A 26,137-nucleotide genomic window follows, 5' to 3' on the forward strand; every position below is an offset into this window, starting at 1 on the left:
CTATAGATAGACTGTCCCCTGACGGCCACCAGAAAATACAAAAGGCACTATAGAATATCCTATTATATATACGTATTACATTGCACACACAAAGGAATCCCTCAAGATACCACAGATTAATAAACAAAACTCAACTCCACCTGCCAATACATTAAGCAAGGCTTCACCAGCCAGCACCAAACATATACTTATATATATATATATATATATATATATATATAATGGCATGTATCATATGCACAACAAGTCTGCAATAAGGGGAAAAAAAGATAATCCACGCCGGACCAAAACTGCGAGGACAATCAGTCAGGCCATATATAATAGAATAATTAGTTCAGAATACTAAATATTATTCTAACTTTTCTAAATAAAATTTGAATTAACATACTAGTATACTATTATTGTTGATATTAGGTATTCATAAATGGTTTAATTATGTTTTTAATCTATCTAGGGTCTGTTTTTCTAGTCCTCCAAATAAAACTTATATTTTTTAGTTCTCAAATTCAAAAAATATTCTTTTTATTCCTTTCACCAAAATTTGAGAAACTAAAAAAATGTAAATTTCTATTTGAGTTAGAGATTAAAGAAGATTTGTCAAATCTAAGAGACTAGAAGTTACAAATTTTTATTTGGAAGATTAAAAAAAATCTTAATTTGAGGGACTCACAATATAATTAAACCTTTATAAATTATAACAACCTTTTTCAAAGTTTAATATTAGTGAAAAAATGTTTTCATTATTTGTATGTCTTTTCTTTGTGTATATATTTTCATAAGATATTTTACTTTTAATTAAATTAAATTAAATTTTTTAAAAAACATTATTAATAAAATTTAATCATTGTCGATTTTATTTATCATATATTAAATTTTCGCCCCCTAAAAGAAATTTATGGTTCCGTCCCTGATTACGGTCTAAAATATTTTTATATTATTTTTAATAATAATAATAATAATAATAATTTATGGTAAGTTGGTTTGCTTTTTTAAAATCATCTTAAAAATCATATTAATAATAATTTATAATTAGATAATAATAAAAAAAATATTTTACATTATCTATCGCATTATCATTAAATATTTATATAGGCATAGATGGAATCTCCTGAACTATTTGAATTTTTTAAAATATATCTTTATGCTAGCTTTGACGGAAGCCTATCAAAACTCTATGCAAGGATCACTTTATAAGTTTACGAATCCAATTAAAATAAAATTAAGTTCACATGCCTAGTAATTAAAAACCCTCAAATAATTTGAAGAGAAACAAATTATAAATTTATCCTTATTTATATTAATATGGATTTAAGGGCAATGCAAATCATTTGCCTGGAAATATTGTAGACGAAGGCGACCAAGCAGAGTTCAAATTGAAATTGAATTGTTGACTAATTAAACAAATTACTAAATACTAGTAACACTTAAGATGGTGATACAGGTTACGGCCGTAACCTGTATGTGGTAAAGGGAATGTTTAGTGAGGCATAGGAGCTACACCTGGCCCTTGGGATCAACAAGGAGGTAATATTAATTAAGGTAATCAGCAAGTACCAAGTTGGAGATGTTTTCATTTCAGTTATGATATTTGGACATACACTCAATTATTTCAAACATTTATGGAACATTCATTATTTTTCTAATTTTTTTTATCATATCTTATTATCCATAATATCTACACTTTTTCTTTTAACTCTTTCTCACAAAATGTCAAATAGTATTTTAAGTGTTTAAGTATATTATTTTCTTTTTCATTTTCATATTATAAATTGTCAACTAATTTCTCAATGTACTATTTAAAAGTTATGTAGGAAATATATATTTGTATATACCTCTAATTAATATATTACAAAAAAAAAAAAATCAAAGTAAGATTCTGCAGCAAGTTTCACTCCGCTTGGAACAGAAACTATATATGATGAGTTGTAAGGCTTAAAGCCACGTCGTGGGGTTAAACGTCACAAAGTATAAAGATTCATATATAAGTGTGGACCCCACATGAATTTTGTGCATACACACCAGGATCGAATGTAGAAGCCAGCCGAGTTACCCATAGAGAGGGTGTCCCTGTGGAAGAGACTTGAACCAAATTGGGGATAGAGAAGGCAATAAGGTAATAAGAGAAGTGTTAATTTGGATTTGATTTTGGGTTAAAGTAAATAGTGTTTTGGGTGGTGGAACAACAACTGGAAAGTACTCTTACACTAAAGCTACATACATTATTTTGGTAAATCAAAAGATATTTTATTAAGAGGTACCGAACAATTACATGTGATGGTACACATAACACAGCCTTAATGGCTACAATAATCCCCTACAAAGCAGCTTATGTCTAAGAATATATACATAAATGCAAGCTACATACAACCACGCATTCCTATTTAGCAACTTGCCTTCGCCATACTTTCTTGTCGACTTACCTTTTGAAGAGGGGTTAAAGTAAATTGTTACTTTGTTGTTGGGTGCTTTGTTTTTCAGCGTATTCGGAGTTACTGCGCTGTGATCTGGTCTGTCAGGAGGATTTGTATGCTTTATTTGAGTTTGTGGTTATTTTTTATTTATGTCACCATACTTGCATTAATAATTAGTAACCTAGCTCATGACTCTTTTTTGTGGGCATTTTGGTTAGTGGACTCATATATCTGTATTTCATTATAGGTACTGCTGGTACCATATATTAAATATATATTTTATTTTCTGATCAACAAAAAAAACTTGTCTTGCCATACTTCTCTTTTGAGCACTATAAATAGGTTCCCACTCTTGCCATAACGACTCGTGGAATTGAAAAGAGAGATTAGATAGCCTCAACTGAGGGGCTTCTCTTTGAGAGAATCGTATCTCACACCAATTAGATTCCAATTAGATTCAAGAGACATGGCCATTAACCATGAAACTTGGGCTTTCGTTTTCGGCCTTCTAGGTAGATACTAGTTCGCTATATCCTCACTTTATTTTATCGCTTTTATTATATTTTATTTTTAATTAGCCTACTTCTATCTCTATCACGTACTATCATATTTAATTTTTATCAATTTTAGCATTGCATTGTCCTCCTTTGCCATGCATCTAGCTACTTACGCAAGTTTGGTTTCAGCAAACTTCCTGTAGTTCAGAAATACGTAAAAGTAACGCTAGTTTTTTAATATTTTGAAGTGTATATTAATTTGTTATTATCAATTTACTATATGGGTAGTCTCTCAGATTAAAACTGGAACCTTATGGCATGCAGATTGCATGACATTTTTCTAGTTTTCGAAAAATGATCAATTTGAAAGCAAGAGAGTATTGCATTAGGGCACCATTTAACAAATCGGATTGTTCCCAAAGATAGTTATAATAACATGCAGAATTAATTATAGGGTGTGAATTCAAATTTTACATTACTAAGGAAATCAAACTTGTTGGTAGAAATAATAATAATTTATTACTATTTGTTCACCAGTGCTGATGGTATTTTTGCTGTGTTATTGTAGGCAACGTGATCTCCTTTATGGTGTTCCTCGCTCCATTGTAAGTGATATTTTTACGTAATTCAAGAATGAGCATCATATAATTATTTTTTCTGACTATATATTAATTATATTTGATCAAATACAGACCGACTTTTTACCAAATCTACAAGAAGAAATCTACAGAAGAGTTCCAATCACTACCTTATGTTGTTGCATTGTTCAGTTCAATGCTTTGGATCTATTACGCACTCGTCAAAAAGGATGCTAGCCTCCTTCTCATTACTATTAACTCCTTTGGATGTGTGATAGAGACGATATACCTTGCAATCTTCCTAATTTACGCCCCAAGCAAAACCAGGGTACTCCTTCTAATTAATAACTCCTATATTCTAGTGATTATTCTTTTCTTTTCCTTTCTAGATTTTTTTTTCAAGAAAAAACATTAATTAGTTTTCCTTTTATTAAATATTGTTACAGCTTTGGACCATCAAGCTTCTTCTCATGTTGAATGTTTTTGGATTCGGAGCGATGCTTCTTTCAACCCTCTACCTTACAACAGGATCCAAACGTCTTACTGTGATAGGATGGATTTGCCTTGTTTTCAACATAAGCGTTTTTGCTGCTCCTCTATGCATTATAGTAAGAATATAGGAGCAGATTGGTTAATTAAATCATAAAAAGAAAATGCTTATGTATACTTTTATTTTCAGTAAGTGTTTCTTTTTCTTTTCTTTTTACTCAAAGTACGTGTTTCTTTTTCAGAAGCTACTATTTTTAGCTACTGAAAAGAATATTGAAATATTAGTAGAAGATAATTTACTATTTCTTTTCGATTAAAATTTTACAATTTATGTATGTAGTTGTAATCTACTATACTGGAGAAATTTCATCTTCAACATTTTTGCATTTCTTAATTATGCACTCAAAGACAAACTAAATTCTTATATATTCATACATGCAGAAACGTGTCATAAAGACGAAGAGCGTGGAATTCATGCCTTTCAGTTTGTCCTTCTTTTTGACTATAAATGCTGTCATGTGGTTCTTCTATGGCCTTCTCCTCAAGGACTATTACGTCGCTGTAAGTTCATTTTAATACTTTTTTTTGTTATGAGATAGTTGAATTAAATAATGCTAACTAATTCATACTCATATTATGAGGTTAGGACTTCGGAGAGTATATTCATATTACACTGACCACTAAGTTTTTGTCTTATTCTAACTAAGGCTTTCCCTTTATCACTTTTATCATTTCTTTTTATTTATTGATCCCGTAACTTTTCCTTATGCTTATTTAAGTAATAATGTCAATTTAACTATAACAATTAATTAAATGTGTGCCTACACCACTAATGCATGCAGTATTATTTAATTGGCTAATTTTTTTCTCTCCTTCTATTTTTGAAATGCTCAATTTAATGCTAATTTTTTTTATGAAAATATTATCCTTCCATCCGATGTCACTAACGTTAGTATCAATTTGATTTAACCACTAATTTGATTATGAGGAAAAAAAATAATGATGCGATATTTGCATTTGGATGAGCTGCAGCTACCAAATACGCTTGGGTTTCTATTCAGCATAATTCAGATGGTGTTGTATTTGATTTATAGAAACGCCAAGACACCTGATCTGCCAATGAAATTGCAAGAACTAAATAGTCATACTATTGACGTTGGGAAGCTGAGCAGAATGGAACCCTCTGAGCCGAATCATCTAACAAAAAATGGTACTTTAACTGAAAGAGAAATCTGAAGAACATCATGAATTCCGCTGGCAATGTGTGATTAATTAACCAATGAACAAGTCCAAAGAGCAAGAAAGAAAAAAAAACAAAAAAAAGGGATGCAAAAATATTTAACCTAAAAGTACAATCACTCTACTTGGTCAAGTGGGGCCTCTTCTCAACCCAAGAACAGTACGTGTACTTTGGAGTTTAGGGTTCTTCTTTTAATTAATGTATTTGCATCAGTTTGTAGCTGTAATATTTTAAGTGGTTAGTTATTATGTTAGCATTATCATCTCTTTGGCCTCTTCCATCATATTCAGACTTTAGTAAAACGTGAAACATTAGTATCTTCAATTCTCTTGTTTCAGTGTGTCGCTCAGTCAACCTCATAATAAATTTTCTCTTTTCGTTGTACGCGTAATCTATGATCATGTAGTGGGAATTAAATATTTTATAACTAATGAGCACACTTTTATTTGTTTCCATATATGCTACAATCATCATTATCCAAGTGTTGAATTTTATGTGGTTAGTGGTAAATAATCATGATTGAATTATGCATCAAAGCCACGATGATAGTGGGGGGTCTTACAATTTAGGACAAATATAAAGACCACCCTAAAAAGTAAAATATGCATATCTTCATGACGGAAGCTAATTAACAATCATTGGCAGAAATACCCGACACTAGGACCATAGATGCCAATCAAGAGTCATTACAATTTATTCATAAAAGAGAAAGGTGTTAAAAATTATAAGAAAAATGATAAGACACACAAAGTAACACCTGTTTATTATTTGATGTGATTAAAGATCAGTGAGTTTAAAGAATAAGAGTGAGCTTTTATAGAAGTCACTCGTTGAAGGACAGGTTGCTCTAGTGATTGGAAAGGAGGATTTTAAGAGTGAAGGAAAAGAAGTTGTGAATTTGAATATTTTTTATTGATATTTTTAATATAAATCAATAATTAATATTTTTTGATAAAAAAAAAAGTAACTCATTGAATTGATTAATTTTAAAAAAATACAATAAAAGTGTACATGTGCTATATTTATAGAATTTATGGTAAATTATATTTTGATCCTTAAACTTTTCTACTCTTAAACATGATTTTGGTAATTTAATTTTTTTGAAACTGATCTCTATCTACAAATTTTTTTCCCCATCCAATATTCTGTTTATTTTTATTCATTTTAGCCGTTAAGTAATAAAATAATATTTATTTTATTAAGTTTTATGGTGATTTTAAACCACTAGAATTTGATATAATATTTGCAAAACTTTATTAAGGCCAAACTTTGATCATAATGCTTTTACAATAAAACTTATAATTGATATAAGATGACAAATGAATTCATATTTTTTCAGTTATTAATATACAAATTTATTAAAATTAACTAATATTAATGGTAATTCATCTTCGTGAGTAATTTATTTAGGGTTACAATTTCTATTTCAGTCCTAAATTGATGATTTATTTTAAAATTTAAAATAGTATACTTAATTGTAGTTTCACATAATAAAAAATGAATTTCAATTATAATAACCGTAAATGAAATTTGAATTTGAACCCATGACAAACATAAATTTATTCCTTAATTTTTTTATTCTGTAATTGTGTGTATATTATAATTTTAAAATATTTCAATGAAAATAATACAAATCAATAATTGAAAACAAAAGAATTAAAATTAAATAAAACTACATAAAATAAAAATTGTTGTTATTCAGTGGCTAATTGTTGCATGAGTAACATAGAAAAACCTTCCTTTCAAAAAAACATAGAAAAACCTTATTCTCAAACAAAGACATTATTATACTCCCTTGAACAAAGACATTATTATACTCCCTTGAATATGAGTAGAGTATCATGTTGTAGATATAACATGTTGAGTAAAGTATCCCTCCTCACGATGTTTACATCTGCATGTACTCAATCCACTTGCAGGACATTATCATTAGGATATCCATGGTTTACACCAAACTGTGCTTCTTCAATCTGTCGCATCAAAAGTCCAAAAAATGATTTCCGGTCATTATAACATCCTAAGCAAAAAATAAATAAAAAATCATTAGTCCCATTTAACGAAAACACAAAATTAAAAAAATGAAATAACTGCTTTTTGGTTCAACATTGAAGCAAATGATTTGAAGCATTTGCTGAAAAAAAAAATTGTTAAGCCTTATTAGGCCCACTCACGTTTAAATGAAAGAAAAGACCTAGAACAGTTTGAAATCTTGCTAAAAATAAATTCTGATTCAAAGTTGAAACCTGAAATTGATGACTGAAAAATGTGAATAGTGAATTTTTTAATGTAATTGACAAATGCTAATTAATTGACAATATTGACATAAAAAAGAATATACCAAAACGCCCTTTTTTTCGTTGATAGAATATTTCCTTTTATTAGATCCCAATAAAAAAATACACAAATGTCCCTATTTTGGGAGGAAAGAAAATTGTTTTTGAGATCCCAACTCTATTAAATTTATATATAAAAAGATATAAAAAATACAACTTTATATTCATTGCACAATTTTTATTTCAGTACGCATTAAATATTTTTTAATCGTCAATATTTTTTATTAAATAAGATCAAGAAATATTATAAAAAAAATAATTAAAACAAAACATTTAAATAATGTTTAACTAATTACACCATTATTTCAATTTAAACATTGTGCATTTTAATTATTTCTTTCCAAAATTAATTTTTAATGTATAAGAAATAAATTAGCTGCAAAGTGACCTTTTAATTATTTTAACTTGAATTGGTCAATATTACCCTTAATTTGGGCGGAAAATTTTGGAAACGACTGTCACTTAGTGTTACAGGAAAGACAATCATTGCGTAGACTGATAATTTTGTTGTAGTTATCTAGATAACTAGCTAGTTACTTACTACTTTTGTAGATATTTTGGTACTTAGTTTGGTTTAGTCTTGATGCTTTTTGTGTAATTATCTAAATAACTAGTTTCTTATACTATTTTGTAAATGTTTTGATACTTAGTGTGGATCAATCTTAATACTTGTTTTGATATATTCTATCAAACAAACTTGTTATATGCATCACGCATTGATGTATTATTAATAGATAGATATCTAGATTAGTTACTTAGTATTGTAAATATTTTGATACTTTGTTTGGAAGAGTCTTGATATTTGTGTTAAAAATATCTTAAAAAAGTTTTTTAAGTGGATTCGTAATGTACTTTATATATTTATCTGGTAAAAAAAATTTAAAAAAATATTTAATCAATGACTGATTATTTTACGACTGAAATACTGAATCAGTTGCTGAAACACATTAAATCAATCCCCAAATTCTTACATTCGATCAGTAAATCAGTCGCCAAATACTAGTCACTGATAAAACAGTCACCGAATTAGTCATTAAGATTAGTTACACTGAACCAATCTCCGAGAATCAGTCGCTGAACTAGTCACTGTTTAACAGAGATCAAGGAAATAGCGACCAAAATAGTTGGTTGCTTAATCAGTCACTGAATTAAGTAGCGACTGATTTCTCTTGAGTAATTATTTATCCGTTGTTATTTACCTATTTTCTTCTAGTGTGTGGATAATAGACTGTCTTTTTGGTTGGACATGGGTCTTGGTCTAGTATATGTTCTCCTTTCCTTGACATGGGTCTTGGTCTAGTCACCCATGTGTTTTGTTTATTCTTTCATCAATAAATTTAGGTTGGTATTTGCATAGGATTGAAGGGAGGATGGTGCAACTAGTTGGGAAAACATTCCCTCTCTTTTTTATGCTTTTGCCTTCTTGTTCTAAAAAAAATTATTAAGATATATCGTCCATGCATTTTTTAAAAGTTGTCTTTTAAATTTTTTTTAACTGTTATAATTATTGTCCGTCAATACTAAAAATGTGTTGTATTAATTAAATTTTTAGAATAAATATCATGTTTTTTTTTACAGAAAATATCATGTGTTAACTCAAATAATTGATTTTAAGATTATAAATTTGAATTGTCACTCGTGAATAAAATATATTTTAATTACGTGATTTTTCCTACATTAAAATATACTCAATAGTATGTATATATTTAATTCAAATAGTTAAAATATCAATACTTTGCTTGCACAGTTTCGTCTTAATTATGAAATAAATTGTCAAGGTTGCTCTTACTTTGGGCGGAAAAGTTTTCTTACAGTTTTCTCTCTCACGGTAACTTGGTATATATGGAAGGAAAAAAAAAAACTTAAGTGACTAACTTGGGTTGTGTATATGACTTTTGAACATTCCCAACGAGATTATTTGTATTGATTCCGCAATCCTAATCTAATCATTCCTCTGATCTTATAAGAAGAAAAAAAAAACATTACACTGATTAAGAAAATTAGATAATCATATTTAATTATATTAATTTCAATTAAACGGTAATTTTTTCAACTTACTCTAGATTTGAATTTGATATATATCAAGGATGAGAAAGAGCTATTGAAACTAATACTTCAATTAAATAAAGGATATATTTTAGAGATAACAACGATAAATAAAATAAAATAAATTAAAATTTTCTTATATTTAAGATGAAAATTTTCTTCTTATATTTGAAACCATACATAATATTATTTGTGTCTTTAAATATAAGATTTTTTTTCAATTTTATTTGTCTATTTTCATAAGATTCTTTTCAAGTTGTCTTTTACATTAATTATTTTTTTTTATCAAAATAATGTTAATTACTTTATAATAAATGTTATGAATTGAAAAGATAAAAGCCTTCTCTCTCTTGTAAGCAATGGAAAATATGACTAACAGATATTAATTAATTAGGTAGAAAGCAGTTAAATGAAAAAAAAAAAATTATAAGTTTCAATAATTTTAAGGATAATTTTTTAAAAAAATTCTAACAAACTTAATGTCACTAATTAAATTAATCAACTTTCCTAAAAAATATGAATTAATTAAAAAAATAAGTACGAGAATAGTATATAAACACACGGAGTACATCAATCTAGCTTGTAGTTAAGCACAAATACAAGGGGACTGCAAAAGTCTCATCTTCTCCTTAATCATGATGGCCTTGGATTAACTACCATCTAGTTTACATTCTCAAGTCTATCTGATATTGCACATCCTCCACATAATTTGAAAAATGTCAAATATATATTATATCTCAAATTAGCCATTATAAGATAAAGTTAGCTAGGATGCCCACTGTACTAATTAGGTATATATATTATTAATAGGGTTGTGCAAAAATTAGTTCCATAAGAAAATTGAATCAAATTACTTTCAAATTATTTTAATCGACTCGATTTTATATTCAAATAGTCAAACTGATTTGGAAATCTGCAGAACCAAATTGGTTTTAAAAAAATCATTTTGAATCGAATTGATTTTTAACCGGTTTTAAATTAGTTTTAAGAATTGTATTAATTTTAAACTGATTTTTGAACTATTTCTTTTAAATAAAAGTTAAAGTAAAAATTAATTTTGAACTGATTTTTGAACAGATTTTATAAAAACAATTTGATTATCTGAACTGATTTTATAAAAGAATACTATTTTTTTCTTGAACTATTTAACAAAAAACCAATTTATTTTAAGTTCGGTTATTTTTTTTTTGCACATCCCTGGCTATTACTTTGACTATAGGGCCCACTATACCGCTTTAATTGGGAAACCGGCCACAACCAGAGTAACTAACTTGGGTCTTGGTTTTGTGTATATGGTTTATGAGCATTTCCAACGAGATGATTTGGATTGATTCCTCAATTAGTTCTAACCCGATAACTTGTTATGTTTACATCAATCTTGGATTTGAACACAAATGCATGTAGACCGCAAAACTCTCATCTAATGTTTCTCCCATGCCATGATCTTGGACTAGCTAGCATATATCTAACCTTGATCGATCTCATGCATGCATATTTGATAATAGCTAGCACATCCTTCGCATAGTTTGGGAAGTATCCTAGCTACCTCATATTAACCATTATATATTATATAATTAGTGCAATCCACCCTACTATGAAATATAACTTTAACTCAAATGTTTATCTTAACCATTAAATTTCTTTTATTTCATGTACTGTATAGAAGTTAAGTGTTAATGCTTTTAAAGTTGTGTGGCTAACATCCTTTTTAGAAATGTGACTGGACGTGTTTATCCGATTCTTGCAAGTAAAATTTGATACACAATTGTTTCAATTTTAAAATCAGATTAATGATATTAATTATTCTAATTCAAATTTGAATCAAAATCCGATTATATGAAAGTAAAAGTTATCAAAATTAAAAAATTAATATTTTTTTTCATCTTGGGTTTTATTTTCTTTGCATTTCCTGTTTCTTTTAGGGTAACTATCACGATATTTGTGCCTTCTGCCTTCGCATGGTAATTCAATTGCTTTTGCATATTATAAAAGTAAATAAATAACTTAATACATATTTAAGTTATTAAGGTCATTGTTATTAAAAGAAACAATATTTATATAGCAAGTATATTATTTACAAATGTCTAAATTATATTTTTTTTCTTGGTAAGTAAGAACATAACAATAAAATAAAAACACAACATCATGCAAAACAGGAGTAGCCGTAAATAGAGTTCATTTTTAGTGTGTATATATATATATATATATATATATATATATATATATATATATATATATATATATATAAGACAGGCAGGATAAAGAATTGTGTAAATATAATTAATATAATGGTATATAATAAATTTTTCTAATAAAGACATATGAATAGATAAAAATATTTTTTTTTTCAAAAATTTAGAAAATTATTTATAACAAAAAGATTTATAAGTGATGATTGTGAATAAGCATTGCACTAAGGGTAAGGCGGGGACATGTATGTAATTTTTCGTCGTGTCTCATCCCCAGCTCCATTCTCAATCTCCCGGTCTCCATTTAGGATCAGATATATTTATCTTGTCTCTATCTTTATCCACTATAAATGACTACTACTTTGAAACAATATAGTTGTAGATTTTTTTGTCTAATTTTAAATTTAAAAGTAATTTTAATTAGATGTCACTAAATGCATAAGCCACAAGAATACAATGATTCATAACATAAACTTAACTCATTACAATATCTCATAAAAAGATTAAATATATATTTTTGAGAAAACATAATTAATTGTTTAAAATTTTCAAAATTGCAAAAAGAGTAGGAGTACTCAAATTGAGAAAATATATCGAATTATAGTCACACAATTATTTCTTATTTTATTGTTATTATTTTACATGCTAATATAAACTATTGAATATAATTTTTATGAATAAAGGACATAAAATAGTAATATGATATAAATAAATGAATAATTATTATAAAAAGTGTGTAAGTATAAAATAATAAAAAGAAAAGAAATGGGAAAAAAATAAAATGATAGACAGAGAAAGTGAAAAGGAGTTGGATAGGAGATGTGATTTATTATAAAATAGAAGAGGAAATTAAAAAATCTTTAAAAAAAAAGAAAAGTAAATGATAGAGAGGGAACAAATATAAAACTGAGAGTATAAAATAATAAAAAGAAAATGATAGAGAGGAAAAAGGTGAAAAGGAGTTGGGTAAGAGATGTGTTTGTTTATTAGAAAATAGAAAAGAGAAAAAATCTATTAAAAAAAACAAAAGAAAAGTAAATAAAAAAGTCTGAGAGGAAATAAGAAAAAAATGAGTAGTAATTTTTTTTCTAAATAATAATAATATAAATATTTATAATATTATTATAAATAAATTTGTATGTCGAATAAATAGAATTGATATTAAGCTCATAAAATAACGTAAAAAGAATTAAATAAGAAAAAGAAAAGAAAATGCATTAAAAGAGAAAGAGAAAAGAAACAAAAATTAAGAAAAGAAAGGAAAAAACGTGTGAAATGAAAAAAAAAATGTTAAAAGAAAAATCTGAAATAAAGAAATTAAATAGTATAATAGATAATAAAATAGATTTTATTCCTTCTTATATAAATAGATAGTTTTAAAAAATACTTAAAAAAAGAGAAAAAGGAAGAGAGAGTTTTTGAAGGGAATTTTTTTTAAGAGAGCGACACGTATCCTAGGGAGGACATTATTTTATTAAGATAGATAGATAGACGAGTTAGCCTAACCATTCAGCATGGTGATTTCAACTTGTTTGAGATTTAGAATATACAGATGATGAATTGGATAAATGATTGGTGCTGGTTGCCACAATTAAATTACCCACTAGGATAAATGAATTGAATGCATGGTTGAGAATCCACGTACGCTTGATCCACGTAAACAACACTAAATGAAACAAAGTCCAAAATGCGTTGAAGAAGTGACACACACACCTAAGCCATAACAACCCAAAGATATATATATATATATATATATATATATATCCTAAATTGTGAGGGACCTATAAAAAACCAACATAAATACCATATATCCTACATACCCCTCTATTCATGTATCTCTTCTCTATTAGTATACATTATTCTAGATTAGTCTCTAGTATGAGTAGTGTGATTTGTGACTGCTCGCATAGGTCAACAAGCAAAAGCCTTTCTTGTTTAAGTTAGCATAATATTCTCGATCGATGGTGTGTTTCATTTGCTGCTAGCTTTATGCCAAACTAGTTAAGATCCGAAGCTCCAAATGCGATTACGCATCGAAAAAGCTCTCCCTATAGCCACCTAGAGCTAGCTAGCAAACTATCTAGTGCGATTGCGAAATTTTCAGTGATTCAACGATGCATGTAGCTCAAACTTCTCTTGATTTAATCATGCAAAAAGGATTAATTATGAACGGGCAGAAAGTGGGTTCAATCTCTATTTATATATATATAATGTAGATAGAGTTTCATGCATCTTATTGCATGGTGTTATACAGTGCAGCTGGCCAAATTTGGCTTTGGTGAATTTGTTTTATTCGGCTCAACTTGACCTCCCAAGGTAGTTGAGGCCAGAATTTTATTCAACAACCTTTTGTGAGAAAGAAAACCCGAAAGGAACTAAAATCAATACGTATAGGGAAAGGTAGCGTCCGGGACCCCAGGTCTATTTCTTATTGATAAAGCCAGATTTTTTAGTTATAATTAAGTGAATTTTAAAATGTTGTTTACTGCCATGTTATTAATTACAAGTAATTCATTTGCTCTATCATAAAAGGAGATAGTACCAACAAGATCCAACACAATAGGTAAATGATCAGATTTCTTAATCATGTTAAGAGAAATTCGATGACTTTCTGATCATATGTATGATGACGAAAATTTTATTGGGAGATATAAAACTCACTTTCATGATATCTACGTCTAGAGGTTAGTTTGATAACTTTCAACTATAAAAATATCTTACTACCGGTAAAAAAAGAAGATAGTAATATCATTAAAAAATAATTGGGTGGTGAAAGTATCATTCAATGTATTAAGGTTGTTGGTGGCCTGAATTGTAAATATTAAGTCATTTTTTTTTATCACTTATAATATCTATCACATTTTTTCTCTATTTTTCCTCTCCCACTTTCTTTTATTTATCTTATATAATTCATCTTATTTTAGGAGAAATTATTAGTTAGTCTTAAACCACCACCAAATCATAATCTTAACAAATTTTCACATGACACGTATTTAAGTTTTTAAATATAAGAGAAAGTATAATTAATGACACTTGATTATATATGATATGAAAATTGATCGAGACTATATATCACAAAATAGTTCAGAACTACCTAATATTTTTTCTTATTCGGACATAAAACAAGACTCAAAATGCTTAATTTTAGCGTGGACATAACCGTAGTAGATTAGAATATATTTACAATATAAAGATTTTTTACATTGTCATAATAATCTAATTATATGACAAAACCATTGACTTTTGTAACATAATAATTAGTTTGAAAATTATATTTAGAGTAAATTTTAATTAATTGATAATATAAGTTTTTTTAATCAAAGTGTATTTCATGTAAATCTTATTATAAAAAGAGTAAGTTTAGTTTCTTTTTTAACTGTGCCCACATAAAATTTATTTAATGGAAATGTATGAAAAGTATGTATATAAAAATGAGTTGTTGACATTGTTATTCATAAGTTAAATTAATCTTTTAATCCTTAAACTATTTGCAAAAACTTTAAATAATTCCTATATTATAAATTTTTGTAATTAAGTACCTGATTTTATAAATTATTTTAATTTGAATTTCAGATGTCTTTTAAAATTAAGGAGTTTATCTAAAAAAAACTCAAACATTTTTGGTACTTACTAACTTTTTGAATTTTTTTTAAATATATCATTATATTTACGTCAATGGAATCTCCTGAACAATTTGAAATTTTTAAATATATCTTAATTTATGATTTGATGGAATCCTATCAAAACTCTAGGCAAGGACTAACTTTATAAGTTTAGGAATCCAATTAAAAAAATCAAGTTTACATGCCTATTAAAAAACCCTCCTCAAATGATTTGAAGACAAACAAATTAATTTATTCTTATTTATATTATTATCGATTAAGGGCCATGCAAATCATTTGCCTGGAAATACTGTAGACCAAAGGCGACAACCCAGACTTCAAAGTGAACTTGAATTATTGACTAAACAAGTTAAATAACACCAAAGATGGTGATAAAGGTTACAGCCGTAACATTTACTTGGTGAAGAGAATGTTTAGTGAGGCATAGGAGCTACACCCGGCCTTTGGGATCAACAAGGAGGTAATTATTAATTAAGGTAATCAGCAAGTACCAAGTTGGAGATATTTTCATTTCAGTTATGATACTAGGACAGACACTCAATTATTTGAAACATCTATCTAACACACTATTTTTCTAAATTTTTTTCTTTGTATAGTATCTTACTATGTAGAATTTCTATATCTTTTTCTCATTTATTTCTTTCTCACTAAGTGTTAATTAATTAGCATTTAGATGTTTAAATATTATTTTCTTTTTCAATTTCATATTATGAATTGAAAACTAAATCTCACTATACTATGTAATAAATATTTTTTTTATTTTTAGAACATAGGTATCTTATCTTAGAAGTAATTTTGTTTGAATTGAATATTACTATGGACGACAAAGTTTTTCTTTTAAGATTTTAATGTAATTACATATCTAATACTTAAATCTGAAATCTTTAGTTAAAATAGTACGAACAATCCTACACCAGTTGTCAACGCGTTTAGTGGTTAAGAAATATATATTTGTACATACCTCTAATTAATATATTATAAGAAAATTAATCAAAGTAATTAATAAGATTCTGTGGCAAGTTTCACTCCGCTTGGAACATAAACTATGATGAGTTGTAAGGCTTAAAACCACATCGTGGGTTAAACGTCACAAAGTATAAAGATTCATAAGTGTGGACCCCACAGGAGTTTTGTGCATGCACCAGTAATATGGTAGAAGCCAACCCGAGTTACCCATAGAGAGGGCGTCCCTGTGGAAGAGACTTAAACCAAATTGGGGATAGAGAAGGCAATAGGGTAATAAGAGAAGTGTTAATTTGGATTTGATTTGGGGTTAAAGTAAATAGTGTTTTTTGGGTGGTGGAACAACAACTGGAAAGTACTCTTAAACTAAAGCTACATACATTATTATGATACCACGCAACTTGCCTTTGCCATACTTCTCTTTTGAGCACTATAAATAAGTTCCCACTCTAGCCATAACGACTCGTGCAATTGAAAGAGAGATTTGATAGCCTCAACTCAAGTAAGGGTTTTCTCTTTGAGAAAATCGTATCTTACACCTTTTGGTGACCACTTTGAGTGAGAGAAGAGAAATTAAGAGAGATACTCAAATTAGATTCAAGAGAGATGGCCATCAACCATGAAACTTGGGCTTTCATTTTCGGTCTTCTAGGTAGATTCTAGCTCTCTATATCCCCATGCCAGTTTATATATATTGTCCCTTTTATTTTATTTTATTTTATTTTTAATTAGCATAGTTCTATCTCTATCACGTATTATCATATTTTTCATCAGTTTTAGCATTGCACTATCCTCCTTTGCCATGCATCTACTTACGGAAGTTTGGTTTGAGCAAACTTCCTGAAGTTGCACAACATCGGAAATACGTGAAATTAACATTATTTTTTAACTCTTTGGAAGTGTGTATTATTTTTTTATTATATGGTGAAAACTGGAACCATATGTGGCATGCAGACTGCATGGCATTTTTCAAGTTTTCGAAGAATGATCAATTACAATATCTGAAAGCAACACTAATGCATTACCATAGCAACAATTTGATTCAACTGACCGGTGTGCTTCTCCAATACAGTTATAACATTCAGAATTAATTATACATGGTGTGAATTCAAATTTTCAAAACCTGTTGGTAGAAATAATAATAATAATAAAAATTGATTACTATTTGTTCCCCACTGCTGATGAATGTTTCTTGTGTCTTTTTTATAGGCAACGTGATCTCCTTTATGGTGTTCCTCGCTCCATTGTAAGTGATATTTTCTACTTTAGCATACTCGTTGTGATTAGTAATCTGATGAGTATTTTTTTCTAACTATATATTATTTATATTTGATCAAATGCAGACCAACTTTTTACCAAATCTACAAGAAAAAATCTACGGATGGGTTTCAATCACTACCTTATATTGTTGCACTATTCAGTTCAATGCTCTGGATTTATTACGCACTCGTCAAAAAGGATGCTAGCCTCCTTCTCATTACTATTAACTCCTTTGGATGTGTGATAGAGACGATATACCTTGCAATCTTCCTAATTTACGCCCCAAGCAAAACCAGGGTACTCCTAATAACTCCTATATGTTCTAGTCATTATTTCTTTCTCTTTCTACTTTTTTTTTTCCAATAATAAAAAGTTAATCAATTTTCCTTTTATTAAATGTCACAGCTTTGGACCATCAAGCTTCTTCTCATGTTGAATGTTTTTGGATTCGGAGCAATGCTTCTTTCAACCCTCTACCTTACAACGGGTTCCAAACGTCTTTCTGTGATAGGATGGATTTGCCTTGTTCTCAACATAAGCGTTTTTGCTGCTCCTCTTTGCATCATGGTAAAAAATTAGGAGCCGAATATCTAAATCATAAAAGAACGCAATTAGGTGTAAACTTTATTTTAGATTTTTACTTTTTCTTAAAATAACTATTCTTTTAAAAAAAAAATCAAACAAATCCCTTTGATAACATTATACTAGAATATAATTTATAACTTCTTCATTTGTTTTTCATATGCTCTCAGATAAATTAAATTCTTATATATTGATACATGCAGAAACGTGTCATAAAGACGAAGAGTGTGGAATTCATGCCTTTCAGTTTGTCCTTCTTTTTGACCATAAATGCTGTCATGTGGTTCTTCTATGGCCTTCTCCTCAAGGACTACTACATCGCAGTAAGTTCAATTCGATACTGCTACGTGCGATTAAGAGTATAGTATTCATATAATATCTGACCATTAAATTTTTGTCTTATTCCTACCAAGACTTTTCCTTTACTACTACCACTTTAGTCATTTCTTATTATTTGTAGATCCCATAACTTTTCGTTATGTCCGTATAATTAAGTGATAATGGCAATTTAGTTAGAGCAATTAATTAAATGTGTGCGCACTTCATTAATGTTGAGTTCCCATGAAATAAAAAAAGTCAATTAGGAAACATGCGCCCCTATTCTATATTATTGTTTAATTAAGAAAGGCTTAATTGTTTATATGCTAGGCAATTTAATTTTATTCCTTTCAATTTGTTTTGACCTACCAAAAAGAAATAATTTCGTTAAGAAAAAATAATGATTGAATATTTGCTTTTGGATGATGCAGCTCCCAAATACTCTTGGGTTTCTATTCGGCATAATCCAGATGGTGCTGTATTTGATTTATAGAAACGCCAAGCCACAAGGATTAGAGGAGCCAACGAAGGTTCAGGAACTAAATGGCCATATTATTGACGTTGTGAAGCCGAATCATGTAACAAAAAATGGTCCTGTGCCTGTGATTGAGACAGCTAGCAATGTGTGAACTAGAAGCAATAATGTACCAAGTCCAAAGAGAAAGAAGGAAAGGAAAAAAAAAATGAGGTCCCAAAATATTTAATCTAAAAGTACAATTACTTTAATTACTTTGCCAAGTGGGGCCTCATTCAACGCAAGAACGTACGTACGTGTAATTTGGTATTAATATTTAAGGGTTCTTCTTTTGATTAACGTATTTGCCTGAACGGGTAGCTGTAATATGTTAGGTTTTCAATTGTGTTAGCATGAGAGTCTCTCTTTGGCCTTTTCCATCACTCTCTCATTGTAGTAAAACGTGTAACAACGTATCTTCTCTATCTTCTTTTTCAGTGTGTACCCTCAGTCAAACTCCTCAATTCTTGTACGCGTAATATATGTTCATGTGATGGAATTAATTAATTATTATTTTACTAATTATGCAATCCATGAGACTAAAGAGCACACTTTTATTTGTTTTCATATGCTACAATCATCGTTATCCTAATGTTGATGAATTTTATATTGCTATTGGTAAATCATGATTAAATTATGCATCAAAGCGATGTAGATAGTGGAGGAAGGTCTTCTCTCTTCTTTTATGATGTCATAGAGAAGGGGACAGATATAAAGATCACTCTAAAAAGTAAAAAAAAAAAAAAAAAATGCACATCTTCATGACGGAAGCTAATTAACAATCATTGGCAAAAAGGCCTGACACTACGATTGTAACATGCTAATCGGAAGTCGTTACATTCTATTCATCATATCAAAAGGAAACGTTTTTAAATCAATGTCAATTATTGTTTGAAATTAGTAGCTAAATTAACCTGAGGATTAGAACACCAAATCTGAGGATTATCATTATTTAATTTCGATGTTTACTCTAAATTTCAACACCGAGATACTATGTATGGCTAAACCTGAGGGGGAAAAGTCAAATATATTAGAGGACAAAGCGCAGGGAATTGAAACACGCACAGACCGACTTGTTTAGTTGTCTTTTAACTGTTTTTTTTTTCCTCTTGCTTATTTCATTCATTTCAATTACTTTTTTCAGATCCTTTTTTTTCCTTTCTATATTTTCACAGTATTATTATCAGATAAATCTTAGAAAGAGTAGAGGGTATTGCATTTGAAGGCCATGACGTTAATTTTTTATAAGCAAAGCCGTGACATAGTGCAAAGCATAATGTATATGTTTCTTGGATACATGCAGAAATGGCCATTGAGAGAAAACGATGTATAGTATGGAAAATCAAACCTGAAACAATTTTGATGTTTAGTAGATTAAGCAATCCATAAAAAACACAAATTAGTGTCGACTTCAATACCAAACGCTAAAATCTAAACCAACACTAATTTTCATTAATGTTTTTTTTCAAATATTTTCCAACTTATGTCATACGTTGTTGGCAAAAACTACTAATAATTTTTTAAAACAAAAATGAAGAATTATTATTAATTTTTGGAAAAAAAATATTATGTTATTAGCATCGGTTAGCCTACTCTAGTTTTAATTTAAGCATGAAACAAAAAATTTCCCCTACCTCGATCTCTCTTCTTAAATTTGAACCATCAAACCAAAACCCTAATTTCTTCCTCTCCCTCCATAATCTTTGGTTCAATGTTGGCTCATGTGGGTGACTTGGTCTAATGAAAGTGGTTCGAGGAAGAGAATCAGAATAGTGAAGCCACACTGATATGACCAAGAAAGAGAGAAAGAAGAAGAAGAAAAAACATGGTAGCAAGAAAAGGACAGAGAAAAAACATAGAGGGGAGGTGAAGGAAGAAGAGAGAGACATTGGTAGACATTGGTACGCACATATGATGTCCTTTTTATCTTTCTGCTTTATCTAGGTTTTTTCAAAAATTTGAGTGTTTCAATTTCATTTACAAGATTTTATTTAAAATCTTGCTTAAGATCCACTTGATGTAATACACTCAGACTAATAACTTGTTGATATTTCTTGGTCATCACTTAGCAAAATTAAATAGTTATTAGTGTCAATTTTTCATTATTATTGTCAACTTTTGACCAACTCTAATTAACGTTACTTTTTTTTCTTGTTGTGATTAAGCATGAATGTTTAGTTACCATTGAATTCATAGTATGGTCATTATAAACATGTAGTGGCATAATAGCATTAGTTGTCTACTAGAGATTAAAAATTTTAAAAATTGATTTTATGAGAAGTTAATTAAATTGACCCAGAGGGAAAAAATCAATTGATTGAGTAGATACTAAATAAGAGAACTTTATATTTTGAAACATACATACCTTAAAATGGTGTTACACTCAAATTCATTATTAATTCACTCAAGATATTGGATCAGTAAGTCACTATTTGAATTGCATGAACTTGTATATAAAAATTCTTAAAAATTTGTGACCTACAAAATTCATACTTTTAACAAATTATGAAAAATTCATAATATACTTTTAGAAATTCCAAAAAAAAAAAAAACAAGACACTACTTTATTCAAAAAAATCATTTGGTTATCGATTCAGTTAAACCAACTCATTAGTTCACTTAAAAAGCTAATTGTGTTATTTTGATTCGATAAAAAATTTGATCTAATGACGAATTATTAGATTGGTTATATTTATATCATTAATTTCCAGTTGGATAGATTTGAGTGACTGGTCTCACTTGATTTTTATGACATTGTTGTAAAGTAGTTTTACTTTAATATTTAAATACCATTAGTAATTTGTATTTATTTATAAACCATAACTCTCAAAATATTATAAGAATTATAGTTAGTTAGATGCATAGTTGTAAAAATTGGTTAAGATCAAACACTTAAACTGTGAATAAGTGGTGTAATCACTCTAAGTCACTTATTAAATTAAATGTTTCATTGACCTGATCGAATCGGCTTTGGAGTTAAACCGATGAACCAATATTTATTTATTATATTAAAAAAATTTAATAAAAATACAACAAAAATATCACACCCATGAATCAAACCCAAGACTCAAATTATTTAATAAACCAATTTATCACTAGACCACCATGATTAATTGACACAAATAATATATATACTTATATTTTATGTTATGTATACTGGTTCATGTTGTTCAATTACTGACCTACTAGTTGGATCAATAATTCATCTATTCAATATCTTAATCAGGTCATGGACTTGTCCAACTTTTGTAATACTGATTTTTTTTTTACCTACTGATTTTTTTTTGTAACACTGATTAGATGTACCATAGTTGAGTTTGTTTGTTTAGACGTTTCGGTTTATCATTTGATTATTATTAGTGGATTAGTTGTTGATTGAAATTCTAAAGTATACTCCTGTACCATTTTATCTCCGCAGCTTTCAATAATGGAACTTCTTTGGAGTTTAACACCTTATCTCAGTGATGAGAGGCATTTCCCTGTTTCCCTCACTCTGTTAATTACTCCGTCTCAACAAACATAAATTAATTTATTTAACATTTTTAAATATCAATTCTTTTAGAATCTATTATAGATGTTATGAATAGTGAACTGATATTTTGGTAGTTGTTTCTTTGGTTAATTAGGTGCATGCGCACACCATGTAGACAATTGACCAACCCATCATATCGTAAATAACCAAAATAAATGTAACCACTAATGAACTCTTTTATGCATATTTAAGCCTCCCAGAGGAAAGGAAACATGATATTTTTATCAATAATATCAAGTGACTTGAAACCAGGGGATTTGTATACACCCACCATATAAAGTTTCATGGTAGCTTCCGATAATATACAGGGTAGGTATAGTGATCATCCCAAAGGAAAATAATTTTGTTATATCTTTAAACCCCTTTTTAATAATTTTTCTCGTACTTTATAAAGTATTTATTGAATAACAAGCAAATACATTATTCAATATCTTGAAAACAACATTATATATATATATATATATATATATATATATATATATATATATATATATTCAGAATTGGAAAGTAGGTGGACAGTAGAAGAAGACAATCTGAATTTTTTTCCCTCCTTTCTTTTTCTTTCTGTCTATCAACATTAATTCCGTGGGAAAAGGATTGATCACATATGTTTGTGCGGTTGATCTGCGTCCGCTTTTTAGTAAGATGTCGCGTTCTGAACAAGATATGAAAAAGAAAGAAAAAAATATGAAGGAGTTTGTTCCAAATGTCTCACAATATTGAATTGAAGTTTCGAAGTGGGGATAAACTCAATCAGAAAAGAAAGGGAAAAAAAACGGTAGGCGGAGGATAATGCAAGATTAATAATTAAGAAGCACTAGCTAAACGTGAAACCAAAGAATGGGGCCACACAGAGAGAATAATAATGCAAAAGAAAGGTGACTCATGCGTCTCAAGATAAGCATTCTAGGGCATTACGCAAATCATGAATGAGCCAACAACAATGTCATTCTTAATAAAAGCTGCTTATGATTGTGTTGAGATGTAGATAACCTTCATGCCATGCACCAACAAAAAATATGAACATGGTTAGGTGTGGTTTTTTCCCGTGCTCAATAATCTTACAAACCGAGATAAGGGTGATGCAACAAACCACTTTGTTTTGGAAGACTTTTAAAGCTCCCTAAAATCCTCCCTTACCGTCTATGTCATCTATCAAACCCGTATTCTTCTAATGCTTTATCTGTTGCTATTCAATTACGTCAATGAAATGAAATATCGCTGTTCTTTTACATATGGGCATGGGGCTGCCACTTAGGCCTAAGATATAATACATGATTACATTTTTTTGCTTTTTAATGTTTTCTAGTGGCTAACCTTAACTCTGTGCCAATCATTGCCTCATAATGGTGTCCTAGATATATATGATTTTGATAATTGATTTGATTTTTCAAGGACTAGCGATATACCATGTGGCATGCATAAACTTTGGGGCGGGCCTAGCTTACCTCATGCTTTAATTCCACCATATCTTACTATTTTTTTTTTATATTTTTTTTAAAGAAACCATATCTTACTATTGTTCCTACCTTTTTTTGTCTTGTGCCGTACACTGTTACCGTGACAAGAGATTTGTGGGTTCTGTTCAACTCGTTTTGTGACACATCAACAATGAAAGATTTATGTTGCTAAAAGTTTTTTTTTTAATCAGCTAAAAGTAATTTGTTAGTTTACAGTAAGTGAACCAATGACATGTGCTACGTACCTTGTTAGTCTCAAGTTAAGGGATAAAAGGTATCTTTATAAATTTGATCTACTTTAAATTGAAAGTGAGCGCATCATTAGTTTTATCATTATTTTTTCACTCAATCCTTAACAAATCTAATGAAACCTTGTTAATTTCGGAATATCAGATATCCTCGAGATGCACATGTCCTATGGTATCAAGCAAGATATAAATTGTAGATTTGAACAGAACGCACTAATGTGGATGCCTAATGATTATTGCATGATTAGATTTTATTTAGTTGAGTACAAAAATATCAATACCGAACATAAAAAAAAGAATCCTCAAACGATAGACAATTCGGTCTCAGGCATATCGCTAATTAATGAATTTGTTTCTACTATATACAGCTTGCGCGAAGAGACACTAGCATTCATTTTTGCTATCACTGTATCACATCGATCCCTGACCAAAATTTGTTGCAAACAAACAACGTACTAAGTATAATACAGTTGTCAATTTGTCGTGCAATGGCTCAATATGAATGCAAAGACTTTGGACTTTCTGGTCTGAAGGTGGAAATGAATTCAAGTTTTATTTCCTACGGCAAAGACTTTGGGACTTCAATAAATGAATTCAAGTTTTAGTAGCATGCGTACCCCTTTTGACTTCAATCAATTCAAGTTTTAACAAACTTGACATGAGAAATTAATAAAATATAATTAAATAAAACTGAACATTAACAAAAATAATAATACCTACTTTAAGTGTGATTATGAATAATTGGAATTAGTGAAAGAAAATAAAAATTGTAAGTGACATTTTCATAAAATTAAAATTTATTACGCTTTCAAAATATATGCGGTTAAAACAATGTACAACATTGAGATTCAAATTTTAAAAAAATGTGGAAGCATCTTTACTGTTACTCTTCAGTATAATATTCAAAGTATTATTACTCTATTAATATTTTCTCTCCTATTAAAAATACTTAAAGATAAAGATAAAATTAAAAAAAAATCATAAGCAATCATGTTTTCTTGATGGTTTATAGGCTTATAGCAATAAACAAATTGAAACGAAAACAAGTTTTCTAAAGCAATTGATATTTTATAAGATGAAATAAATACCAATCAACTTGAACTCGAGATAACTATTCGAAATCATTGTAAAAGACTATTTATTATTTCATGTTTGTTGTTTATGAAAAACAAATACTGAAGAAAGTGAAACGTTTCTTTAAACAAGGAATTGTTTCAATTAAACGATATTGAGAATATTTCCCATCTCTTCTTGAACCATATCTCTTCTTGAAAAACAACCAAGCTACTTGTTTACAAAATTTAACTCGATTTTAAAATACCCATCAAACCGTTACTTAAAAGTTTCTCCAATTTAATTCAGACAGAATTAAAAATATACAATTTAAAACAGCTTTCACAATAAAATTCCGTTGCTATGTGTTAGCACCAAATTGTACTTTTCCTTTATGGGCTGATTTTGTAGGGATTAAATTTCAATTACCGCTTAGAACTTCCCTGTAACGGTTTTGATCTCCATCTTATGAAGAAGAAAAAATGTCACATTTATACACAATTTTCCGTCAAATTCATAAACGTTTAATTCAACTATCACCAATTAATCAATCCTAGATTTAAAGAAAATATAAACTTAAATGGAATACAACTATCACCAATTAATGGATCATTTATAAATTCCCAATGATTTTCCTTTGAAGCCCTGGTCACATACTCTAAGATCCTTCAAATTTCCAACTATTGAATCTTTCAATTCATTTCATATCCCATTATTTTTTTTCTAAACCCTCAATTATTTAAGGTGATACGAGCAAGGAATTGATGGTTTTATATAAAGTGAAAACTAACAAGACTTTAT

At 28.8% G+C, this 26,137-nt stretch overlaps 2 protein-coding genes across 2 annotated transcripts; both read left to right on the forward strand.

Moving 5' to 3' along the window:
- Nucleotides 1–2,786: 2,786 nt before the first annotated feature.
- On the forward strand, nt 2,787–5,604 carry SWEET16 (sugar efflux transporter SWEET16). Its single transcript, NM_001250489.2, has 6 exons — nt 2,787–2,923; nt 3,477–3,513; nt 3,601–3,814; nt 3,933–4,094; nt 4,417–4,536; nt 5,008–5,604. The coding sequence occupies exons 1-6, from the start codon at nt 2,878–2,880 to the stop codon at nt 5,209–5,211; spliced, it is 783 nt and encodes a 260-aa protein (NP_001237418.2). The 5' UTR covers nt 2,787–2,877; the 3' UTR covers nt 5,212–5,604.
- Nucleotides 5,605–16,834: 11,230 nt separating this feature from the next.
- Nucleotides 16,835–19,610, forward strand: SWEET17 (sugar efflux transporter SWEET17). The gene is made up of 6 exons (NM_001255803.3): nt 16,835–17,021; nt 17,579–17,615; nt 17,713–17,926; nt 18,035–18,196; nt 18,415–18,534; nt 18,961–19,610. Exons 1-6 carry the CDS (start codon nt 16,976–16,978, stop codon nt 19,156–19,158), a joined length of 777 nt encoding a protein of 258 aa, NP_001242732.2. The 5' UTR covers nt 16,835–16,975; the 3' UTR covers nt 19,159–19,610.
- Nucleotides 19,611–26,137: the final 6,527 nt, after the last annotated feature.

This window comes from Glycine max, chromosome 6 (genome assembly GCF_000004515.6).
Source record: "Glycine max cultivar Williams 82 chromosome 6, Glycine_max_v4.0, whole genome shotgun sequence".
NCBI lineage: Eukaryota > Viridiplantae > Streptophyta > Magnoliopsida > Fabales > Fabaceae > Glycine > Glycine max.